The sequence below is a fragment of the Poecilia reticulata genome, chromosome 8 (assembly GCF_904066995.2).
Source record: "Poecilia reticulata chromosome 8, P_reticulata-male-v2, whole genome shotgun sequence".
In the NCBI taxonomy this organism is placed as follows: Eukaryota; Metazoa; Chordata; class Actinopteri; order Cyprinodontiformes; family Poeciliidae; genus Poecilia; species Poecilia reticulata.
In genome coordinates, this window is record NC_088837.1 from 5,221,144 (window position 1) to 5,243,897 (window position 22,754).

General features: G+C 42.2%; 1 protein-coding gene across 2 annotated transcripts in view; it reads left to right on the forward strand.

Annotated features, from left to right (window-relative positions):
- LOC103468362 (myosin-9) overlaps positions 1-22,754 on the forward strand; it is a 35,509-nt gene that overhangs the window by 9,667 nt on the left and 3,088 nt on the right. The window contains exons 2-37 of one of the 2 annotated variants that reach the window (XM_008415401.3): positions 3,192-3,523; positions 6,838-6,994; positions 7,558-7,585; positions 7,685-7,778; positions 8,202-8,219; positions 10,709-10,801; positions 10,886-10,949; positions 11,059-11,157; positions 11,263-11,406; positions 11,809-11,904; positions 11,988-12,259; positions 12,358-12,531; positions 12,622-12,795; positions 13,018-13,132; positions 14,130-14,317; positions 14,781-14,902; positions 14,990-15,059; positions 15,145-15,305; positions 15,908-16,016; positions 16,107-16,238; positions 16,325-16,531; positions 16,617-16,754; positions 17,101-17,224; positions 17,831-18,002; positions 18,095-18,307; positions 18,631-18,775; positions 18,854-19,060; positions 19,196-19,300; positions 20,380-20,532; positions 20,647-20,895; positions 20,980-21,192; positions 21,288-21,500; positions 21,927-22,088; positions 22,178-22,306; positions 22,398-22,486; positions 22,563-22,686. In XM_008415401.3, coding sequence (XP_008413623.1) covers positions 3,197-3,523; positions 6,838-6,994; positions 7,558-7,585; positions 7,685-7,778; positions 8,202-8,219; positions 10,709-10,801; positions 10,886-10,949; positions 11,059-11,157; positions 11,263-11,406; positions 11,809-11,904; positions 11,988-12,259; positions 12,358-12,531; positions 12,622-12,795; positions 13,018-13,132; positions 14,130-14,317; positions 14,781-14,902; positions 14,990-15,059; positions 15,145-15,305; positions 15,908-16,016; positions 16,107-16,238; positions 16,325-16,531; positions 16,617-16,754; positions 17,101-17,224; positions 17,831-18,002; positions 18,095-18,307; positions 18,631-18,775; positions 18,854-19,060; positions 19,196-19,300; positions 20,380-20,532; positions 20,647-20,895; positions 20,980-21,192; positions 21,288-21,500; positions 21,927-22,088; positions 22,178-22,306; positions 22,398-22,486; positions 22,563-22,686 — 5,280 coding nt within the window. In that variant the 5' untranslated portion in view covers positions 3,192-3,196. The remainder of the gene's footprint in view (positions 1-3,191; positions 3,524-6,837; positions 6,995-7,557; positions 7,586-7,684; positions 7,779-8,201; positions 8,220-10,708; positions 10,802-10,885; positions 10,950-11,058; positions 11,158-11,262; positions 11,407-11,808; positions 11,905-11,987; positions 12,260-12,357; positions 12,532-12,621; positions 12,796-13,017; positions 13,133-14,129; positions 14,318-14,780; positions 14,903-14,989; positions 15,060-15,144; positions 15,306-15,907; positions 16,017-16,106; positions 16,239-16,324; positions 16,532-16,616; positions 16,755-17,100; positions 17,225-17,830; positions 18,003-18,094; positions 18,308-18,630; positions 18,776-18,853; positions 19,061-19,195; positions 19,301-20,379; positions 20,533-20,646; positions 20,896-20,979; positions 21,193-21,287; positions 21,501-21,926; positions 22,089-22,177; positions 22,307-22,397; positions 22,487-22,562; positions 22,687-22,754) is intronic. The other variant, XM_017306347.2, reaches the window with a different exon arrangement.

Here is a 22,754-nt window from a genome sequence, read left to right on the forward strand (position 1 = left end):
CCTGTAGACCAGGGAGTCATGAAAAAAATCAGTTGTCTGCTTGAGCGCATTAAATGGCAAAACCTCTCATTTCTGGGACGGCACATGAAGTTTTTTGACCATCCCCAGGCGACTGGGCAGCCTTTTAAATCGAGGTGCGTCAGTCAGGACTTTAGAGTTGTATCCAGTTTGGTTTTATTTCTAAAGCTTTGACCAACTTATACCAATTTTTGTTGTCAAATTAAGATTTCTCTTTAAAAATTGCTATATTGTAGTTGTATTTATACAGCAGAGTTGTCGAGTGGTGGAGGAAGCAATGTAAAAGAAGGTCATCCTTTGTTTGCCCCTCCCCCATTTAAAAAAATTGAAATGCTATTAACCAGTCAGAGGTGGGTGATGTGGACTTCAAATTTTAAAAAGATATTTTGCAGTAAAGAAATTTTATGTATATACCACATTTTCAGCAACAAGGCAATACAAAGTGCTTTACATGAATTAAAAGGAAATGCAAACAAAATAACAAACCAAAGGAAAGGGCAAAAGAAGAAAATAATCTTAATGTTGACCTAAAGTATGCAAACTAGGTGCTCCTGTTCAGGGTTGCTAGATAAGTATCCTCTTGTCTAAATCCTTTCCTGGAATTAGACCACAGGATAAAAAGATTGACTACGGTGTTCTACTATGATGACAATAAAAGTGGTGATAAAAACAATTTACTTTTTTATGCAACTGTATGACCATGACTGTCGCAGCAATTATAGTCCCACAAACACAAATAATGTTCTTGAAAAACATCCCCCTTTTATAATATGCTTCTTTAGAACACCAGTCATGTAAAAAAGTGTGATTTCTATCACCAAACTGCACATGGTAACTATGTTTTCAAATATTTATTGTTGAACAGTGGAGAAAACGGTAAAATTATCACAATTAAGACATTTTGGGCAGATTTAAATATCATTAGCTGGAATTTATTGTGTGACAGTGAATCAAAATCCTTAAATTTATCACAATAAATAACAATATGATAAATGCCCGCCCCTAACCAGTCATTAAGTCTTGCTGCCTTAGGCCTCTTATATTAGCAGTTAATGCATTCAGAACAGAAGTCTCCATAATTGAGTTTAGATCCTTAACACTGAGATTTACAAAAATCTATCGGCACTCCTAAATCCAGCATGCTTCCTGTTAACTGCTAAAAATCTGGCTCTCCTTCTCAGTATGAATAAACTACAGTAACAGTATATACAGCTTCCTTTAAAAGAGCTTAAGCTTGGTTACCCCAGAAAACGGGAAGGCAGGTGACATTACTGCTATTTATTTTCCACCAACTTGGGGTTTCTATAGTTACATTTTTCCTGAAATAAAAAACAAGATTTGATTAATCTGTAAAAGCCCTACCACTACCTCTTGGTGGTTAAATATTGGTGTACACTAAGAAAAATAATCAGATTTCAGATAGTCTGCCCAGTCAGAGCAGCTTAATCTGATTTCTTCTACCAAGTTTTGACTAATCTCATGTGTTAAACCAACCCAATTGGTCATACTAAGAGTAGTGTGCATAATTCTGTAATGCATCATTCCTGACCCTTGTTGTTTATTTCATTTAAGCTTTGAGAAATCCCAGCTCGTTGGGGTTTAGTGTCATTCTACCTCTTAAGTGCATCAACTCGGCAATAGATCATCCATTTCCCACAGGGCAACTCACTTTGTAGAAGTCAGTTAAAGCATTCAAACTTAACCTGACCTCTGCTGTGATTTTCTTTCTCATTGCTCTTCTGGAAACTGCTGAGCATCAGACGGCTGTGTCCTATCAGACGAGGGGAAAAATGTCCGGCATCAACAGCCGTGGTGTCGCTGCGAAAATGGTGTCATGCTCCTGCAGTTTTGGAATGATAATTGGACCGATAAAGCCCGGGGCTGTGCTGTCAGTCACAGCGGTTCATGTTGGGTTAATTCCCCACAGCGCTGCAGCTTTATTGCGACTTTGATGACTTGGATTTTGCACACTTTCTCCTTCCCGGTTCTGGTTCTACCGGTTGAGTCACTTTCTGCAAAGTGCTCTGTCAAGATGTTTACGAGCACAAAGCTGTGTGCAAAAATGTTCGAGTAACTGTGGGAAATACAGTGTTGCACTTAAACGTGTACGTATGCAAATAAGAAATGAGTATAAACTACTTTTTTGGGATTTATTCAAAATGTGTGACGTTGAAGCTTGCCCCTCTAACCCAGGAAGACTTTAATTCTCTTAATTGGTCTCATAATATTGTTCTGAACGTAAAAGTTCAATGCTTGTTTCAAAACCGGTTTCCAGTTTGTATCGGGTCTTTTCCCCATTCAGACTTTTTTTTACAAAATACTCAAAACCATTTCTTTGTTCCTGTTTCTTTGCCATTTCTTTGTTCCTGTAGTCCTTTGAGGTAAATAGAGCATTGGAATCAAGATAATGATCTATTTTTAGCATGTGCTCTGCTAGACTCAAACATCTTTCACTAAAGCCATTAAATTTTGAATAGCAATGACGATTTTAAGACTCAACAATCATGATTTGTGACCTAATTTAGAGCTTAAAGTGTTTACAATTTGATGTAATGCAAATATAAAACTTGACTGACAGAAAATAGTCAGATATGCATGAAATCACGTTGGCGACTCTGCTCCACCTTCCCCCACGACTCTCATTCAGCTCCTTCAGACTAGCCAGCAGCAATTGATGAACATCTGGTAGATCTGCAGGTCAGCTGTGCTTAGTGTAGAGCTACTTTTCAATAAAACGTTAAAAACGTTGCTAAAGGGTTAATGGAGGAGTCATGTTGTGATGACTTCCTGAAGGTGTAGTTTCAGAAAGAGCAGGAGTTTTTAAAGAGACAGAGGCCCAATTTTAAGGAGTTAAATTACAAAGTCAAATTTCTTTTAAATCATATTTGATACATATACAGCATTTTTATAAAAATTGAAGTTTACATATGTACTTGATTGTTCTATAAAATGGCACTATGTGGCTTCATCGTCCAAGGTTTTAAAATGGCCAGATTGTTGGTGGAATTTTTTTTTAGATGCACAAAATCTTCACAGTCTTGAGTCAAAATAAAAATTTTTGAAGACATTCAACTTCTACAACCTCATGTCTTTATTTTTATGCTTTCGTTATCCTTATTACACTGAATCTGTGTCGGAGCTTCCTGTTCTAACTGCTCCCCCTCTCTTTCCAGCCACCATGTCAGATGCGGACAAGTTTCTGTACGTGGACCGCAACCTGGTCAACAACCCGCTGGCGCAGGCCGACTGGGCCACCAAGAAGCTGGTATGGGTCCCCTCGGAGCGCCTGGGCTTCGAGGCCGGTTCCATCAAGGAGGAGCGCGGCGACGAGTGCACGGTGGAGCTGGCGGACTCCGGGAAAAAGATCAAGGTGAACAAGGACGACATCCAGAAGATGAACCCGCCCAAGTTCAGCAAGGTGGAGGACATGGCCGAGCTCACCTGCCTCAACGAAGCGTCTGTGCTGCACAACCTGAAGGAGAGATACTACTCTGGCCTCATCTATGTGAGTATGACGCCCTGCAGAGACATTGTACATATTCATATGCTTGTACGCGTATGCTAAAGCAGCAAACGTTTTACTTCTTGCTGCATGCGTTCCTCTGGCTTTTGTGAAGCATCTCCAGTCTCTTTTGATCTCGGTCCAATCTAATCATCTTCTCGTTAAGCCATCGATGGCTCAAGATGTTCCATTGTGTGTAAGCTGCAAATGGAAAGGAAATGTGCAATCTGTTAACATTCCTCTGTATTGAATTGCTACATCTTCTTCATCTTGAAACTATCCTGCAGTACTGTAATGTTTGCTGCGTTCTCTCTGTTTGGGATCGAGTCATGTAAACAGGAAGCTCCCGAGAACAATGTGCTCCAGAGTGCAAGAGATTTAAAAGAAAAAAAAAGAGTGAGAAAGAACGGCACCAGTCCAGGCTTTTCAAAAAGGGGCATGGAATGTAAACCATGTTGTAACGTTGATTATTTTCCCCTGTAATTAATGTCATTTACCCTCATCTTTCTGTCCTGGGAGTGATTTTGTCCCTTTGACACACAGTTGTGACCCGGTCATATCAACAAAGAACGTTTTCCCCCTCCCCCTTCCTCCACAGATCCATTCTATGGATGGTTTCGTAGCTCCACACTCAAAATGGAGACTCTCTCAGGGGAAAAGAAGTGTACTGTAGATGAAGATGTTCAAATCTTTATATAAATATGAAAAGCGAGTTCCCTGATCAGTCATGCAATACATGAACACTCCTTAGTTTAAATTTGTAGCTGGGTGGAGCTCCAATTACATAACTTTGTATTACAAATCAGAGTTCATGTGAAAATTTCAGCGATGAGGTAATAAAGTACGGGGCAGTGTTATTACACAAGTTAACAAAGCTGCAAACAAAATCCCCTCCCCACGGCAAGGATGGGATTTATTTCCAGTATGTCAAACCATTCTGGTACTTTTCCTCTATATGATGTTCAGTAACTATTCATGTTTCATTACTTTTCCCTTTTTTTAGATTTTAAAGGGGCAGTGTTATGTAAAATCAACTGTTTTGAGCATTTCGTCATGCTATAACATTATTCCCTCATCAAAAACATACCTGGAGTGTTTCCTTGATTCTCTCATGCATGTTTGAGAAATACTTTGATCTCCCATGGCAACCATTCAGCTGTGTAAAACGCCTGGGTGGACCTAGCTCCGCCTTCAAGGGCAAAGCTCCTCCTCTGAGCTGCAGTTTCCAAGCTTCTCCATCACAGAGCAGCCCTCCCTAAAGACTCCTACAGACTAGCCAGCAGCAATTGGCAAGCACCTGGAAATGCACATATGCTTAGCTCATTATATGAGCTACCTCAATGCAACACCAATGACTTCCTGAAGGCGGTGTTTCAGAAAGGGCAGGAGTTTTTAAAGAGTCAGAGACCCAATTTCAAGCTATTAAATTACAAAGTCAAATTTTTTTTAAGTCATATTTGTTATCTATAGCATTTTTATAACAACTGGCAGTAACATAGTTTCTTGATTATGCAATTAAACACTGCCTCTTTAACAGGAATTATTTTAATGTTTTGTTTTGGTATTGCAGAGTAACTATATACAGGTGTGATAATTATTATTAAAGCAAATCTCAAACACAAATGCTAGCACTAAATTATAGAATATTGCGTTCTTAAATTTATTTTCTTACTACCACTTTAGCGTTGCAGAATATCTCCTAAATATCCTACTGCATTATTGGTTTTATAATAATATGACAGTTGTTTGGAGTGCAGTAATCATTGGCTAATACATGACTGGTGTTGAACTTGCATTCTCCATTCCAGTGTTTATATTTAACCGGTTGGGTGGAGTCTCGAGCCTAATATTGCCTAATAAGGCAATATTCCCTAATTATGTTCCCATCATAAGATTTTCCTAAAGAATTAGTTTAAAATAGAGGTGTGCTGATCAATCGGTCCCCGATCATAATCGGCCGATTTTCGTGAAAAAGTGTATGATCGGCGATCATTGGCAGCCTCATTTCGCATTTCGCATTTCATTTTCTCATTTCGCAGCCTGCCTGTGCAGCTGGTCTCCTCTTCACACTGCGCAAACGCGCAGCAACAAATTCTAAGCGATGTGGAACTATAACGCACTGAGTGAATGGGGACGTTTGCGTGTTGTGGCGGAAAATTGAAGCACGTCAAAATGTATCAACACAACGAAGCTAATGCGACATAAAAACAATGTCATACTTGACGGAGTTTGGCTACATCGAGGCTCACTGCAGTAAAAAAGACATACAGAGGATCAGATAGCAGGTAAAGCAGCGCACAGCTACAAACACTCACCCGGATTAGCATGACGGTCAGAAAGCTAAACAAATAACCCGCAAAATGATTTGAGTCTTCAAGCTGCGATGTAAGACGCTGGTTCTGCTCTCGCTGTTGAACCGTTGCTACGCGCTACAGGTAGTAATATTTCACAGACGGAGCGCGGCTTCTGCTCCACCTGGTAGTGACTCTCACACCGAACCTCTGCTTAAAGCTGCAGCATCTAACCTTAAAAAATACATTTTACATATGTATTAAAACTTTCACTGTCCTAACATGAGACAGATAATCTCTTAAAAAAAAAAAAAAAAAAAAACCTGATCGGCACATCTCTAGTTTAAACTGTACTGTAATACCACCAAAAGTGGAAGCATTAATTATACTACAAGTATAAAAATAACACTTTAACTGTATAAGAAGTACAAAAAGAGAAGTAGATTAGCTTACTATCTTATTATATTTTTTGGTGTCCTTTAGGGGTGTCCTGATCTGATATTGATTTTGTTAATCGGTCAGATATCAACCAAAAAACAAGTATCAACTTATATCGACCTGCATCTGAAATCTCTGATGGAAACGTTCCTCTCCAGTAATTAGTCCGCTTCAGAATTTCTATCCAGCAGCCTTTGCATCCCACACGCAAACCTATTGATTAATAAGTGGGTTGGTTGTTTTCATACCAAATGTTTTCTGTGTGAGTAATGTAACTTGATTAAGCCTTTTCTAACATTTCACACTGCAAAAATGAATAATTAAATTATGTATGATTCATTCTGATATCGTATCAGGTCAATATCAGTATGGACCGATATTCAAAGCTGCGATATTTGTATCGTATCAGATGTGAAAAAGTTGTATTGAGACTCCTCTAGTCTAGTGGCATTTTACCCAACATACAATCTTCCTAGTACTTTTCTACAATCTGTTAACTAATCTTTAAAAGTCAACAAAAAAAACACCGTCTATGTGTTGATTATTTGAAGGCAATATTTTCTAAATTGTCTCGTATCCGTCCTGCAGACGTACTCCGGTCTCTTCTGCGTGGTGATCAACCCCTACAAGAACCTGCCCATCTACTCCGAGGAGATCGTGGAAATGTACAAGGGCAAGAAGAGACACGAAATGCCCCCCCACATCTACGCCATAACCGACACGGCGTACAGGAGCATGATGCAGGGTGAGCGGCTGCACCCGTCGCCTCGTACCTGCAGGCCATTTTCCTCTCCTTTCAACTGTCACAAACGCACAGGACTGAAATATTCTGTGCTAGCAGATTTCTCGCTTCATTTAGCTGTTTTCCTCCTTTTACCGCAGTGTGTAATCAGTGACTGTTTAGCAGCCGTGGCTCCACTCCGAAGGCCAGAGTTGGGATTTCCTGTAGAGGGTGTTTCTTAAGTCCACCTCCTGTATGGCTTTCCTTTTTTCCCCCAGAACTCCGTTGGATGCAGTGCATACCACATTAGCTAATCCTCTTTCCCACTGGTGTAATTTTATTCTTTTTTTTTCTTTTTTTTTCCCTCCTCCACACATTGTACTCCAGACCACATTTCAGGAGGCGATAGAATAATTAGGCAGTTAGAAGTGCTTCAGTCACAGGAAGCCGGATATTGATTTCCTGTCTGCGGTCGGTGTATTTCCTGTTGCATAGGCATAAACTTGTACACACTGTGTTGATAAAATGCTCATGAAGTTTCTGTGCCGAGCTGACAATATTCATATTTTTAACCTTTTTTTTTGCAGATCGGGAAGACCAGTCTATTCTTTGCACGTAAGTAACCAAGTTTCAACCAGGCTCGTCTCAGAAGCTCACATTCTTCCTTTTATTTTCTTATCCGATTGCATTTTTTGTTTTTCTTGTCATCTCCAGAGGCGAGTCTGGTGCTGGTAAGACGGAGAACACCAAAAAGGTTATCCAGTATCTGGCTCATGTTGCTTCCTCCCACAAGACGAAGAAAGATCAGGTCAGTCCCGCCTGTTGTCTTACAACCTCCACCTTTTTACATATCAGTTTAATCCAAAAGCATTGTTTAATTTAGTTTTTCCTGTTAAAGCTGCATACTGATGTGTATCTGTGCGATTTGTGTGGACAGTAAATGATTTTCTTCAGTAAGAAAACCTGGCAGTGTTCTGCTCTAAAGGAACCACCTTTTTTTTTTCTAGATGTAAAAACTTTATCTGATGTTTTGCTGAGTTTTATTGAACCGGAAAGTTGTGCAAACTCAGGCCTTTTGTCAGGCAAAGCAGGAGAACCTGTTCTTCTGGTATTCTGCTTGTCAGCCACATTTGATGCAGCACAGATGACCCCAGAGGGGCTTTAAAGAAACTACACCTTTCATCCCTTTTTGAGGTTGTTTTTCTTTTTTTTTTTCGTCCCCCATCAACAGGGTTCATACCTGTCACATGTGAGTTTATCCTTCCTCCTCCACCTGCTTCTGTCACCATGTTGTTCTTTTTTTCCCCTATCCTTTCTCCTCCCCCACTCCTTCTCTTCCCACCCGCTCGCTGAAGCCTGCTCTGTTTTGGGAGTCTCTTTGTATGGAGGGCAGAGGTGACATGTCTTGCCAGCCATTAGGAAGTCAGGAGGAAGTTTGTTTGCAGCTCGTTGGCAGCCGTACATGTTCCAGTGAAAAGTTCAACCAGACAATAGTAGTGGAAGAGGAGGGGGGGTCTGTATAGATGGAAATATATCCACTAACTTTTTCTTTTTTTGGTTCTTTTTTTTATTTGTCTGGTTGAATTTTTCATTAAAGCGCTATTTTATTGTGCAAAAAATCCTGAATTGCTTCTTTGTTTTTGCTTTGTTTTAAAAGAAGACTTTAAATTCATTACTAAGATTTTTACATTTTGCACAGTGACTTGCAAATGTTTTTGTTGAGATGTCTTTTGTGTCAGACCAACAAAATGTTGCATGTATTGGCCAATGGAAAGTAAAATTATGCATGGATTAAAAAAATGTAACTGATAAAATAGAGAAAATCTGCAGTTGTTTTTGGCCCCCTTTGATTTTTTTTTTTCAATTCAGTCAGGAATCAAATAATTTCTTCAAATCAGTGCAACAATTTAAACAACTTGACTGAAAAGGTATACGCAGAAGCACCAGGCTAACATTTATACTGGTAAATTAAACTAAATTACATATAACTTCTTATATTTAAATCATTAAATAAAACCACAAAATCAAAGAAAACTGACGCATCACGATTTAAATATTTTTAGTATATTAGATTTACACTCATTACTTAAATAAAGCAACCAGCTGGTTTTAGAGGCTACCTGGTTAGCAAAACGCAGCCACAGATGGCTGCGTTTTGCTAACCAGGTAGCAAAACGCACCTGCCACTACCATGGGTCACCATGTGCATGCTGATCACAGCATGCACATGGTGACCCATGGTAGTGGCAGCATCATGCTCTTTGGTACGGACCAGGAAGCTGTTAGATTAGAGATTATGGACTGTAAAATGACATACAGTAATTATGTTCAATAATACTTCAAAATAATTTGAGATTGGTGATTTCATGGAGCCAACACGGAAAAAGATGGTTCAAACGGCAAAAGTAAAAATCCAACTATTACCCCAGTTTTTGGAATTTGCAAGTGTAATCAGTTCATTTCATTGAAATGAATAATGATGATAATAATAGTAGTCTTTTTTTCGTCTTTCTTGATAGTAAATAATATAGTCACTCATCTCGTTGGATAATCAACCGAAGTACATAGGCAGAGATGCAATGCAATGTTTTAAAATGGCCTACTCAAAGTCCAGTAAATCCATCTGAGCTTCTGGGAGAAGACTTTACTATAGTCATATTTATCAGCTAAGTAGGGGCTGATTACATGTTTTCCACACTTTTCATCTTTTTATTTCTACAAAAAAAGCTGAAAAGTTTGCATAATTTTCCTTCCTCTTCCAAACATGTTTTATGTTCCGTCAACTGATAATCCAATAAAACACATTAAAGTCTGAGATTGCAACCTGACAGAATGTTAAAAAATTTATTAATATTAATAATAATTCAAAAAAACAAGTTAAAACCTTTTGCAAGGCACTGTGTGTTGTTGAGTATGTGTTTACGCTTCAACACGAATCTTTTTGAACTCGAGTCATGCTTGTTTTGGACATTTTCTGTATGTGTTTGTGTGTTTTTAACCGTTCACCAAGGGTTTCTTAAAGCCTTAAATTAAATAAAGACGAACTGAAAAGTTCCCTCTCCTGAGTCTTCACTGGACTGTTCTTCTCTGTATCAGGTGCTGGGTTTGTTGACGGTCTCTGGGTCTGGGTTGTTGTTGGGGCACTAATGCGTCATGTGTTGGGTTTTATGCTTGGGTGCAAAATGTGTGTTGCTGCTGCTGGTCTGTGTTGTTTATTTAAATGTTTTTTTCCTTCTCAGATGTAAACTACCTATGGTCAATCAGCTAATATTAATATTCCTGAATATTTGATTTTAGAATAAAATGAAATTTGGCTAAATGATTTTAGACCAAATCTCAGTCTTTGTTTACCGTTCTAATGGCAGAACGGTAAACAAAGACTTTGGATGACGAATACTTTTGCAAAGATTGTCATGATGTCACTGAGTATGAGGGCCACGTTAAGAAAATTAAAAATAAACTAAATTATGAAGGGAAAAGTCATATTATAAGAAAAAAGTCAAAAATGATATGCCGTTAATATTTTTCTGGTAATATTATGACTTTATTCTCACATTATTACAACTTTATTCTCGTAATACAACTATTGTTGTAATACCATGACTTTATATTTGGATTTGAATTACTTTTTTTTTTTTTTCTTACTATGGTCCAATTATTCCATCGTATTATGAATATGAATTTTTACTTCTTTTATATATATATAACATTCTTTACAAATCTGTTACCTTCCACCAGGGGGAGCTGGAGAAGCAGCTACTGCAGGCTAATCCCATCCTGGAAGCCTTTGGAAATGCCAAAACCGTCAAAAATGACAACTCTTCCAGATTTGTATGAATTATTACAAAGTTAAGATTTCTAATCAATTTTTAGTTTCTCATTTTGGTTTAAAATTATTTATTTTTCCCCTTGCAGGGAAAATTCATTAGAATCAACTTTGATGTCAACGGCTACATCGTTGGTGCCAATATTGAAACCTGTATCCTAATTGCTGAAAAATAGTTTTCCCTTCCTGCCTCGTTTGAATGATTTAGGAATTGAACGGTTAATTAGTTGTCAAAACCTTTCCTTGACAAACTGACCTCAAGACTTGCTGGAGAAATCCCGTGCCATTCGCCAGGCCAAAGACGAGAGGACGTTTCACATTTTCTACTACATGCTCACAGGAGCAGGAGACAAGCTACGAAGTAAGCCGCTGCTTGGATATTTAGCGGAAGGTTTACTATTCGTCGCGTTCTTATAAAGACACTTGGCGTGAAAATCAAATGTCTCCATTTTGCCGTTGACCACAGACGAGCTGCTCCTTGAAAACTACAACAACTACCGATTCCTTTCCAACGGAAACGTCACGATCCCGGGACAGCAGGACAAGGATCTGTTCACAGAAACCATGGAGGCCTTCAGGATCATGGGGATTCCAGAGGACGAGCAGATCGGTAAGGAAACGACCTCTAGCATTAGAATTTACAAGTTTTACAAGTCTGGAAAACTTCTGGATATCTTGACTATTCCTGGTCCCAATTTCCAGATTTATAACCACATTTCTGCCTGATGGTCTTTCAATCTGGCCTTTCGTTTTATGCGACAGGCATTTGGGTGTTGAGTTCCCATTTAAAGTGTTTTTAAAAGGAGGATTTTCTTTCTCTTAATGTTTAAGTTCTTTAAAAAATCCAAAGGGGAAAAAACACTTTTTAGTATCTAGTAAAACCAATGTTTTACATTGTTTTATAGTCACTAAAAAACAATGTAAATATTTTCAGTGAGAATGCGAGCAGCGGCGTCCTGGATCAGTGTGGCATAAACTTCATGCATTTCTGCTCATTTCCTTGTTTGCGTAGGCATGTTGAAGGTGGTGGCCGCAGTGCTGCAGCTCGGAAACATGAGCTTCAAAAAGGAACGGCACACAGACCAAGCCTCAATGCCTGACAATACAGGTAAAGATGAACCTCATCTCCCCACACTGAAGTCTCTTCCCCCGCCCCCAATCAGCTGCGATAATACTGTTTCTCTGCACCAGCTGCCCAGAAGGTGTGCCACCTCATGGGCATGAACGTGACGGACTTCACCAGGGCCATCCTGTCCCCCAGAATCAAAGTGGGCCGAGACTACGTCCAGAAGGCTCAGACTCAGGAGCAGGCGGAGTTCGCCGTGGAGGCCCTGGCCAAGGCTACCTATGAGCGGATGTTCCGCTGGCTGGTCATGAGAATCAACAAAGCGCTGGACAAGACAAAGAGACAGGGCGCCTCCTTCATCGGCATCCTGGACATCGCTGGCTTTGAGATCTTCGAGGTGAAAGACAAACCCTCCTGGACGACGTTGGCGTCCACACGCGCACACACACGCATGACGATCGGTGGGTGCTGAGCGGTTTCCTCTTCTCTTTGCAGCTGAACTCCTTCGAGCAGCTGTGCATCAACTACACCAATGAGAAGCTGCAGCAGCTCTTCAACCACACCATGTTCATCCTGGAGCAGGAGGAGTACCAGAGGGAGGGCATCGAGTGGAGCTTCATCGACTTCGGCCTGGACCTGCAGCCGTGCATCGACCTCATCGAGAAACCGGTTGGTTCCTCTGCTCTTTCAATGTTTTAGTACAAGAAGATTTCTTACCAATATGTTATCCAACATTCTCTCTCTCTCTTCTGCCTCCAGGCCAGTCCTCCTGGTATCCTGGCTTTGCTGGATGAGGAGTGCTGGTTTCCCAAGGCAACGGACAAGAGCTTTGTGGAGAAGGTGGTCCAGGAGCAGGGCACACACCCCAAGTTCCACAAGCCCAAGAAACTGAAGGACGAAGCAGATTTCTGCATCATGCACTACGCTGGCAAGGTAGACTTGCACCCTCTGTCCTCATGCATTATCCTTTTACCATGTCGACACTAGCTGCATTTCTGTTACAAATGTAAAACACCCTTGTCAAACAAAATGGCAGCTCTGGGCCTGCTGACATCACTCTGAACTATGGAAACCAAATTTTTCCAAACATTAAACCCTCAAAAACCAAAGCCATAAACCGTGCTTGAGATTTCCTGATGATGTGTTTCCTGTCAGGTGGATTACAAAGCGGATGAGTGGCTGATGAAGAACATGGACCCCCTGAACGACAACGTCGCCACGCTCCTCAACCAGTCCACCGACAAGTTTGTGTCTGAGCTCTGGAGGGACGGTGAGTTTAGGTGGACGTGGCTTCAGTAGGGTGAGGTCTTTTCTCTAAACTGTTCATAGTTCTCACTTTTTTTACTGTCCGGTTCTTGGCCTCTGTCTTTACCTTTTTGTCAAACCTCCGCTGGTCGTTTGTCTGTTTCTTCCTCCGTTTGGCCCCGTTCTCGTCTGTCTTTTTTTTTTTTTTTTTTTCTGTCGGCTCTCAGAGGTACAGCATTGTCAGAGAGCTTATTTTTACCAACGTTTTCCTATTCTTCACTTTGATTCAGGTGAAACAGATTTTTTCTTACTATTTCCCCCCCTGTTTGTTTCATGTCTCAATTATTTTTAGCCATAAAGAAAACTTTAAAAACGACTTTTTTTTTTATTCATCCCATACTGAAAATATGAACTACTGGCCTTAAAAAAGCAACTCTGTAATGATCTCTGGATTGTTGTTGCTTTTTCATTGGACTTTCCTTTTCTCCCTCTGTGTGATAGCGTTGTGTGGGGACCCCTGGTGTTGGTCTTGGGTACTGCAACAGTGCAGCAATGGGTATATACTGCATGGGTTTGGTTTTGTCACCACCTTTGGCACACATACACATTCAAATCTGCCATCGCACATAGTTTTCACTCCGATAAACAAACTGTCATCGTTTACAGTTGACAGATCTCTTTAAGTCACTGCATTAAATATATTGATTCAGTTTTATTTTTTTTGTCATGGTGTGTTATCCTTCTGGCTTCACTGGCTTCTGTGCCTGGCCTGTTGTCCTTCTTTTGCATATACTCGCCGTTTGTGTGGTGTTCTAGTGGTTCTGGTTCTGTAAGCCACCTCCTGTGGTCCGGTGTGTGTCTTCTTGAGACAACCTGAGACAACGGTCCTCTTCATTATTCCTTGTGATGTGCATTTGCCTTGAGTTTGCCTGGTTAGACATTCAGACCACCTGAAATTGATTTGAGGTTAAACATAAAGCATGTTTTTCTTTTTTTTCCCTCCACGGTGTTTTCCTTTCCAGTGGACCGCATTGTGGGCCTGGACAAAGTGTCCGGCATGTCCGAGATGCCAGGTGCCTTTAAGACCCGTAAGGGCATGTTCCGCACTGTGGGCCAGCTCTACAAGGAGCAGCTGTCCAAACTCATGGCCACACTGAGGAACACCAACCCCAACTTTGTTCGCTGCATCATTCCCAACCACGAGAAGAAGGTATGTGTGAATTATGGTAACATTGATTTTTTTTTCTTTTCTAAATGTCTTAATTATACATATCATTTTCAAAAGTTCGTCACATGTCCTCTCAGATAAACAACATGCATTTAGATTTTGAAATATGTATGTGAGATTAATAATGCTGCATCTGTTGGGTAAATTTTTTTTTTACATAATAATTGTGTAGTTTGATTTGTATTTACTAGAGATGCACCGATCCACTTTTTTCACTTGTAAGAGCAATGTCAATATCTGAGGTTTAGTATTGGCCGATACCAATCTGATGCAGAAAATCAGTGCTGAATTGACTAAAAAGTAGTTTTTTTTAAAACATGCATAAATGTACTGAATGACACATTTATTTGATAACTCTGCACCAGTACAGCACATTTAAATACACAAATAACTTCACAAGCTGGGCCAAACATGCAGATTGACCAGCATGGCTCTGTCTTTTCAGGCTGGAAAGCTGGACCCCCACCTGGTTCTGGACCAGCTCAGGTGTAACGGAGTGCTGGAGGGGATCCGTATCTGTAGGCAGGGATTCCCCAACCGCATTGTTTTCCAGGAGTTCAGACAGAGGTAAGGCACCACTATTTATTTATTTATTTATTTATTGTTTGAGCAGATGAGGAGAGTATAGAGATGAATAAATGTTCTTTTTCTCAGGTATGAAATCCTGACTCCAAACGCCATTCCCAAGGGCTTTATGGACGGGAAGCAGGCCTGCGTCCTCATGGTGGGATTCCTGCAGACATAGATTTACAATTCCCATGTTCCTCTGCGGTCAGACTTAGCGATTGTTTTCTTCTTTTTAATATCAGATCCAGTCTCTGGAGCTGGATGCCAACCTGTACCGCATTGGCCAGAGCAAAGTGTTCTTCAGGGCCGGAGTCCTGGCTCACCTGGAGGAGGAGAGGGACATGAAGATCACCGACATCATCATCAGCTTCCAGGCCTGGTGCCGAGGCTACGTGGCCCGCAAGTAAGACAAGAGCCGCTTTATTCATTCCTAAACCAGTTTACATGGAGTCAAATGTTTTTCATGAATCAGAGCCTCAGTATGACGCTGCCACCTCCGTGCTCAGCAGGTATTGAACTATACAGGCTGTAAAAATTTTAACAATACTTCATTATCATCTGATAGCAATTCTGCTATCAGAGGATCAAAAATCAGCCAAAAATGTCAGAATCTTGACTAAAAACTTTGAGGTTTCTGTAAAAATGATAGTTTTAGGATAACTGAGTTGAGTTTAAGTTTTTGTACAGAAGTTTAACTTCCAGAGCGTGGCATTAAATCCAGGAGCTGTTATTTTAACAAAGCTTGTCGATCCAACAAGACGACTTTTATATCTCGTTTTAACAAGAGTTTATTTTAACGAGACAGAAAACTACACTCCGATGACAGATTGCAGCTCGTTAAGAAGTCATAACGCGGCTAACTAACTTAGACTCTCCTCCTCTTTATCCCATTTCCTCTAAACATCTAAAAATCCCAAGTCGTGTTGTAAATTTGATTGTTGGGATTACTGATGATGATTTGTTGTAGTGTGTGAATGTTTCTGATGGGCAGCGTTTTGTTTGCAGGGCTTTTGCAAAGCGACAGCAGCAGCTGACTGCCATGAAGGTGATTCAGAGGAACTGTGCTGCTTATCTTAAACTGAGGAACTGGCAGTGGTGGCGACTCTTCACCAAGGTAACCCTCAAAGAAACGTCCTACTGATTAAACTTTGCTTTCTTCTTTTCTCACTCTTCTGGATATAAACATTTCCTTTTCCCCTGTTAGGTGAAGCCTCTGCTTCAAGTCAGCCGGCAGGAGGAGGAGATGCAGGCCAAGGATGAAGAGCTGCATAAGGTGAAGGAGAGGCACCTGCAAACTGAGCAGCAGCTCCAGGAGATGGAGGAAAAACATCAACAGGTATAGCTTTTGAGAAAAAAACACTATACGCAACTGCTCACGGTTGATAAAGGCTAACCACAAAATCGTCTATTGCCGTTTACCAGCTGAATGCCGAGAAGATGGCCCTGCAGGAGCAGCTGCAGGCCGAGACAGAGCTCTGCGCCGAGGCCGAGGAGATGAGAGCCCGCCTGGCCGCCAAGAAGCAAGAGCTGGAGGAGATCCTCCACGACCTGGAGGCGCGCGTGGAGGAGGAGGAAGAGCGCGCGTCGCACCTGGCTACCGAGAAGAAGAAGATGCAGCAGAATATCTCCGTAAGAAAACACCAACAGTTCTGATAGGCGGTTCCTCAGGCTCTGATCTGCCTCATCAAATATCCCTTCACGGATGTGCCAACAGGACCTGGAGCAGCAGCTGGATGAAGAGGAGGCAGCCAGGCAGAAGCTGCAGCTGGAGAAGGTCACTCTGGAGGCCAAGATGAAGAAGATCGAAGAGGGCGTCATGGTTCTCGACGATCAGAATAACAAACTGCTCAAGGTTTGCATTCTGGCATATTTTCTCCTGATAACCAAGTCCAGTGGAGTTGATTTGAAGGTCATCAAATTGACCATTTAAAGCTGCAGCATATAACTATTGCTGTCTGAAGAAAAATGCTTCACCCGACCAAAAACAACCAATCAGAGCCAGGAGGGCAGGTCTTAGCGCTGTTGATCAATCTCTTGTACCTGCTGCTAAATGTAGTAATGGCAGAGACACGACTTACTGGAAAAGTGTTTGAACGTTGTCATCAGTGTCTTCACAACTAATATGCTGTTCTGGCTGATTTAATTTTTTTTTTTGTCACGTCACAATTTTATTAACTTTTTTTTTTCTCCTCATCCAGGAGAAAAAGTTGATGGAAGAGAGAATCTCTGAATTCACCACCAACCTGGCAGAGGAGGAGGAAAAATCCAAGAGTTTACAGAAACTGAAGACGAAACACGAGGCCATGATCACAGACCTGGAAGGTAGGAGAAACATTTAGGACCAGGGTGCTTGAAATCCTTGAAAAGGCTTGAATTTGAATGAGCTCTGCTTGATTTCTGCATAAAGTCCTTAAAATTGTTCAACATTCAAACTTCACAGCTTTGTAATTAAGTGCAATCGAATGTTTTATTAAAAGCCTAAATACGGAAACATTATTTTACAATTAAAACCAGAAATTTTTATCACCTAATAATGAGAGACATTATTTTTTCTTATCTAAAGTTAAATCAGACTAAGCTTTTCTTATTTTAGGTCAGTTGGAATCACCAATATAATTATTTGTGAAAGCTAAAGTTTTGTTATATTTTAGTTCACTTTGTCCCTGCTGTAGAATGTCGAATACTAACAGGAATAAATGATGATGTATAACAGTGAACTTATTTTGGTTCATTTAGTTCAAGCCTGAGAATAGCTTCTGAAAGTTCAGAAATTTAATTTGAGCAATTTTTAAAAATCCATATTTTCCAAAATTTTTATCTTAAAAAACAAAAAATTCAGTTTGATATCATGGCTTTATCGCACAGTCCTAGTCCAAGGTGGTATAATTTCTATAATTTCTAATCAATAATCGATCACCTCGTGTTCAGATCGGCTGCGTCGGGAGGAGAAGGCGCGTCAGGAGCTGGAGAAGAACAGACGCAAGCTGGAGGGCGACTTCACCGAGACGCACGACCAGATCGCCGAGCTCCAGGCTCAGATCGCCGAGCTGCGCGCCCAGCTGGCCAAGAAGGAGGAGGAGCTGCAGGCCGCCCTGGCCAGGTCCGCTTGAGCTCTGAACGTCGCCTCTGCGCAAAACCCATCACCTTTTTGCCTCAGTTCATTAAACTTTGTTGTGAATGTCTTCTGTTAAGAATCGAGGAGGAGGCCGCCCAGAAGAACATGGCTCAGAAGAAGATTAGAGAGCTGGAGGCTCAGCTGTCCGAGCTGCAAGAGGACCTGGAGCTGGAGAAGCAGGCCCGCGTGAAGGCCGAGAAACACCGCAGGGACCTGGGGGAGGAACTGGAGGCTCTGAAGACGGAGCTGGAGGACACCCTGGACTCTACAGCGGCTATGCAGGAGCTCAGGTAGGAAGACTGCTTCAGTTCCCATTCGCCTTATGGTGGGAAATTTGCTTAATGGAAACATGCCAATTTATAAAAAACTCAGATTTTTCAATGAAGTAGGAGGATCACGTCGCTGCACGTTTAATTGCGGTTCTTAAGTTTCAGCCTTTTCTACTTGGAATTTGTAGTTGCGATGGAAAAAAATGGGTCAGGGCCTTCAGGGCACCAAGAGGCTCTTGGCGGCCTGAAAGTCGCTGACCTCGTTTGGTTTTGTGAAAGTGAAGCGTCTCTTGAAGGCATTGATCTTCTCATAAGCTTGTTCTCTTCTGCCGCTGCTAATACAGGACCAAACGTGAGACGGAGGTGACTCACCTGAAGAAGAGCCTGGAGGAAGAAGCCCGAGTCCACGAGCATCAGCTGGCTGAGATGAGGCAGAAGCACAGCCAGGCCTTCGACGAGCTTAACGAGCAACTGGAGCAGGCGAAGAGGGTACACTCTCCTTCTGCTCTTTCTTTCTCCTCTTGTATCTTCTTAACAACCACTGACTTTCTGTTTTTTCCCCTGCAGAACAAAGTGTCGATGGAGAAGGCCAAACAAGCCTTGGAGTCTGAGAAGAACGAGCTGACCATCGAGCTGCAGACGCTGATGCAGGGCAAGACCGACTCCGAGCACCGTAGGAAGAAGGCCGAAGGACTGACACAGGAGCTGCAGGCCAAATACTCTGAGGCCGAGCGCCAGAGGGTGGAGCTGGCTGAGAAACTGGCTAAAGTGCAGGTACGTTTCTGGATCCACCGCTTTCCAAATGATTAACCCTGGTATTCATCAAATACGCCGTATGATCACTGACACAAGGTAAAACTCACTTCTACAATCTACTAAAGTTTGTCCTTTCTTTTCATTTCTCCGCAGGCTGAGCTGGACAATGTTAGCGGCATTTTGAGCGAGGCTGAGGGCAAATCCATAAAGGCCAGTAAAGACTTCTCAGCTGTGGAATCCCAGCTGCAGGACGCCCAGGTACAACATGGCAGAACCAAACGTAGCTGCAGACAGAGTTGACCCAGCAGCTCAGAAAGAAACTACAGCTGTTAAAAGTACTGTAGTAAGATGTTTGCAAACTGTCTCCTCCAGTACCTACAGGCTGATGTGGCCTTATTTAACACGCGTTTATAGGCTTGCAATTATCCTGCGATTAAATCAGTTAATTGCAGGATAAATTGAAATTCTCTAAATTTCCATTTGCATGATTTATCGTTTTTCTCTTTGTATCAAAAAAACTGGATGACAAAAGTCTTCAGTCTGGTGCTGTGGTCTCTATTAGCCTTTTTTTAAAGGATAATTTTATTTACAGACTTCATAATTCATTTTGTTTTGTTAATTTGGATATTTAAAATGTCTTCCAGTCCCAGAGTTAAATGTTCATTTAAAGTTCATTGATCTTTGAGAATTTATACTTGCTTCATCATGCCATTATAATTATATTACTTGAAAATTATCTCAAAACAGCAATATTATTGTTTATCGCAATAACTTCTGGGACAATTTATCATCCAGCTAAATTTATTGTTACAGGCCTACATGTTGATGCGTTATAGAAATAATACTGATAAAAAGAAAATAAACATAATAAATAAATATTATGTTTTAACTTAAACATTTTTTATACGTTTTTTTTTAATTATTATTTTGGACGGAAGATCATTCTTTAAAGTTCAACTTCGTATTTCGACACAATAGGCATTCCATATTGACTGGGTGAAAGGCCAACAGACTTCACATCACTATCTCTGAGCTTGCAATCTTTTTTCTATTTCCAACACATTTCTAAACAGACAACTCGGCAATTCCTCTAGATTTTTATCAGAACAAATAATCGTCTGCATATAATGCCCACTTTGTATGTCTCAAACCTTAGAAATATCATTTATGTATAATAAACAGACCAAGTACTCACCTGTGGGGTACACCGCAAGCAATGCTGAGCATTATTTTCTTTACCTTCACTTTGCCAGATGCTGTATGAGTCTGAAAGCTTAAGCTTTACATACGTCATCATGCAACTGTTAAGTCAAAGTTTGTGTCTTGCTGTGCCACAGGAACTCCTCCAAGAAGAGACGCGTCAGAAGCTCTCCCTCAACACTCGTCTGCGGCAGCTGGAGGACGAACAGAACAACCTGAAAGAGCAGCTGGAGGAAGAGGAGGAAGCCAAGAAGAATGTGGAGCGGCAGCTTCAGACAGTGCAGGCTCAGGTGAGACGCACCAATCAGCTGCTGGAGCAAACTTTCTACTGACGATGTTATTCAAGTGTTTCAACACCAGTGTACCGGTCGCACCAATAACAAACGAGCAACGTCTCTCTGCAGCTTGCTGACATGAGGAAGAAGGTGGAGCAGGACGCCGGCTCCCTGGAGTCCGCCGAGGAGGGGAAGAAGAGACTGCAGAGGGACCTGGAGGGCACCAACCAGCGGCTGGAGGAGAAATGCGCCGCGTTCGACAAGCTGGACAAAACAAAGACGCGTCTGCAACAGGAGCTGGACGACCTGCTGGTGGACCAGGACCACCTCCGGCAGATCGTCTCCAACCTGGAGAAGAAGCAGAAGAAGTTTGACCAGGTTGACGAGAGACGCCAAAGCAGGAAGCGCCAGGGTTTCCGTTGAGGATCGAAGCCGTAACCGTTGGCTTTCTGTCGTTTCCAGATGCTCGCAGAGGAGAAGAACATCTCTGCGCGCTACGCGGAGGAGCGAGACCGAGCCGAAGCTGAGGCACGTGAGAAAGAAACCCGTGCTCTGGCTCTGACCCGAGAACTGGAATCTCTGATGGATGTCAAGGAGGAGCTGGACCGCAACAACAAGCTGCTGCGCGCCGAAATGGAGGATCTGGTTTCATCTAAGGATGACGTGGGCAAGAACGTAAGTTTAAAAAAATAATAATAATAATTTTCACCGGCTAACTTCTCCTTCTCGCAAAATCCAGCCTTAACTCTCCACCTGCCTGTGCTCTGCAGGTCCACGAGCTGGAGAAGTCCAAGCGTGCCATGGAGCAGCAGCTGGAGGAGATGAGGACACAGCTGGAGGAGCTGGAGGACGAGCTGCAGGCCACGGAGGACGCCAAGCTGCGTCTGGAGGTCAACATGCAGGCCATGAAGGCCCAGTACGAGAGAGACCTGGCAGGGCGCGACGAGATGGGAGAGGAGAAGAAGAGAGCTCTGGTCAAACAGGTCTGTCCGTCCGTCCCTGGGTCACTGACAGAAACGCAGCCCGGCTGATGTTTCTACTCCTCAACTTTTCATGTTTGGTCACAATATAACAGCAAGTTTCACTGGGTTTGACTGAGATTCTCTCTGATTTGACTAATCAATATGATTTTCAACTTTTTTTTACTACAAATATAAAAATCTAAAAGCGTGTATTTTCTATGATTTAGAATAAAGTCATAAGAATGAAGTTGAATGACTACAAAATCAAAATAATATGAGAATAAAGTTAATTAGCCATGCTGTGAAAACCAAGGCAGCGCAGCAGACGGTCAGGAAAACGGGTTGTAACGCAACCAGATATGAAAACTACTTTTGGTCGTTAATCGTGGTTATAGGCAACGGCTTCACATTTCTTGTGGCTAACATCAGTGGATGTGACCCCTGTAGGTGCGTGAGATGGAGATGGAGCTGGAAGACGAGAGGAAGCAGCGATCTGCCGCCGTGGCGGCACGCAAAAAGCTGGAGCTGGACCTGAAGGAACTGGAGGCCGCCATCGACACGGCCAACAAGAACCGCGACGAGGCCCTGAAGCAGCTCAAGAAGCTTCAAGTGAGCGCAGCTACTAAACCCTAAAGCTATTAAACGTGTTTCCCCAGGACCTCAGTTTGAACTTTTTTTAATTTTTTTGTAATCCTCAGGCTCAGATGAAGGATCTGCTCCGAGAGCTGGAGGACACTCGCATGTCCAGAGACGAGATCCTGGCCCAGAGCAAGGAGACGGAGAAGAAGCTGAAGGCCATGGAGGCCGACATGATCCAGATGCAGGAGGTCGGTGAAAACACCAGGTGTCCAGCTCGCCTACCACCAACCGCCTGCTGATTACTGATGTGTCTTTTTTAATTCCTCCACCATCGTTCAGGAGCTGGCAGGAGCAGAGCGAGTGAAGCGACAGGCCATGCAGGAGAGAGACGAGCTGCAGGACGAAATCAACAACCAGGCTGCCAAGAAGTACGACTCCTGTCAAAACGAGCTCAACTTTCCTTCATAGTCTGTGTTTCTGAACCTCTGATCCGTTTCCCCTCAGCGCTCAGGCTGCGGAGGAGAGGAGGCGGCTGGAGGCTCGCATCACCCAGCTGGAGGAGGAGCTGGAGGAGGAGCAGTGCAACACGGAGCTGATCAACGACCGGCTGAAGAAGTCCATGCTGCAGGTCCGTCTGTGCTTTAACGGTCGCCTTTCACCCAGACTGGACCAGTTCAAACCCAACCGGTTTGTCTC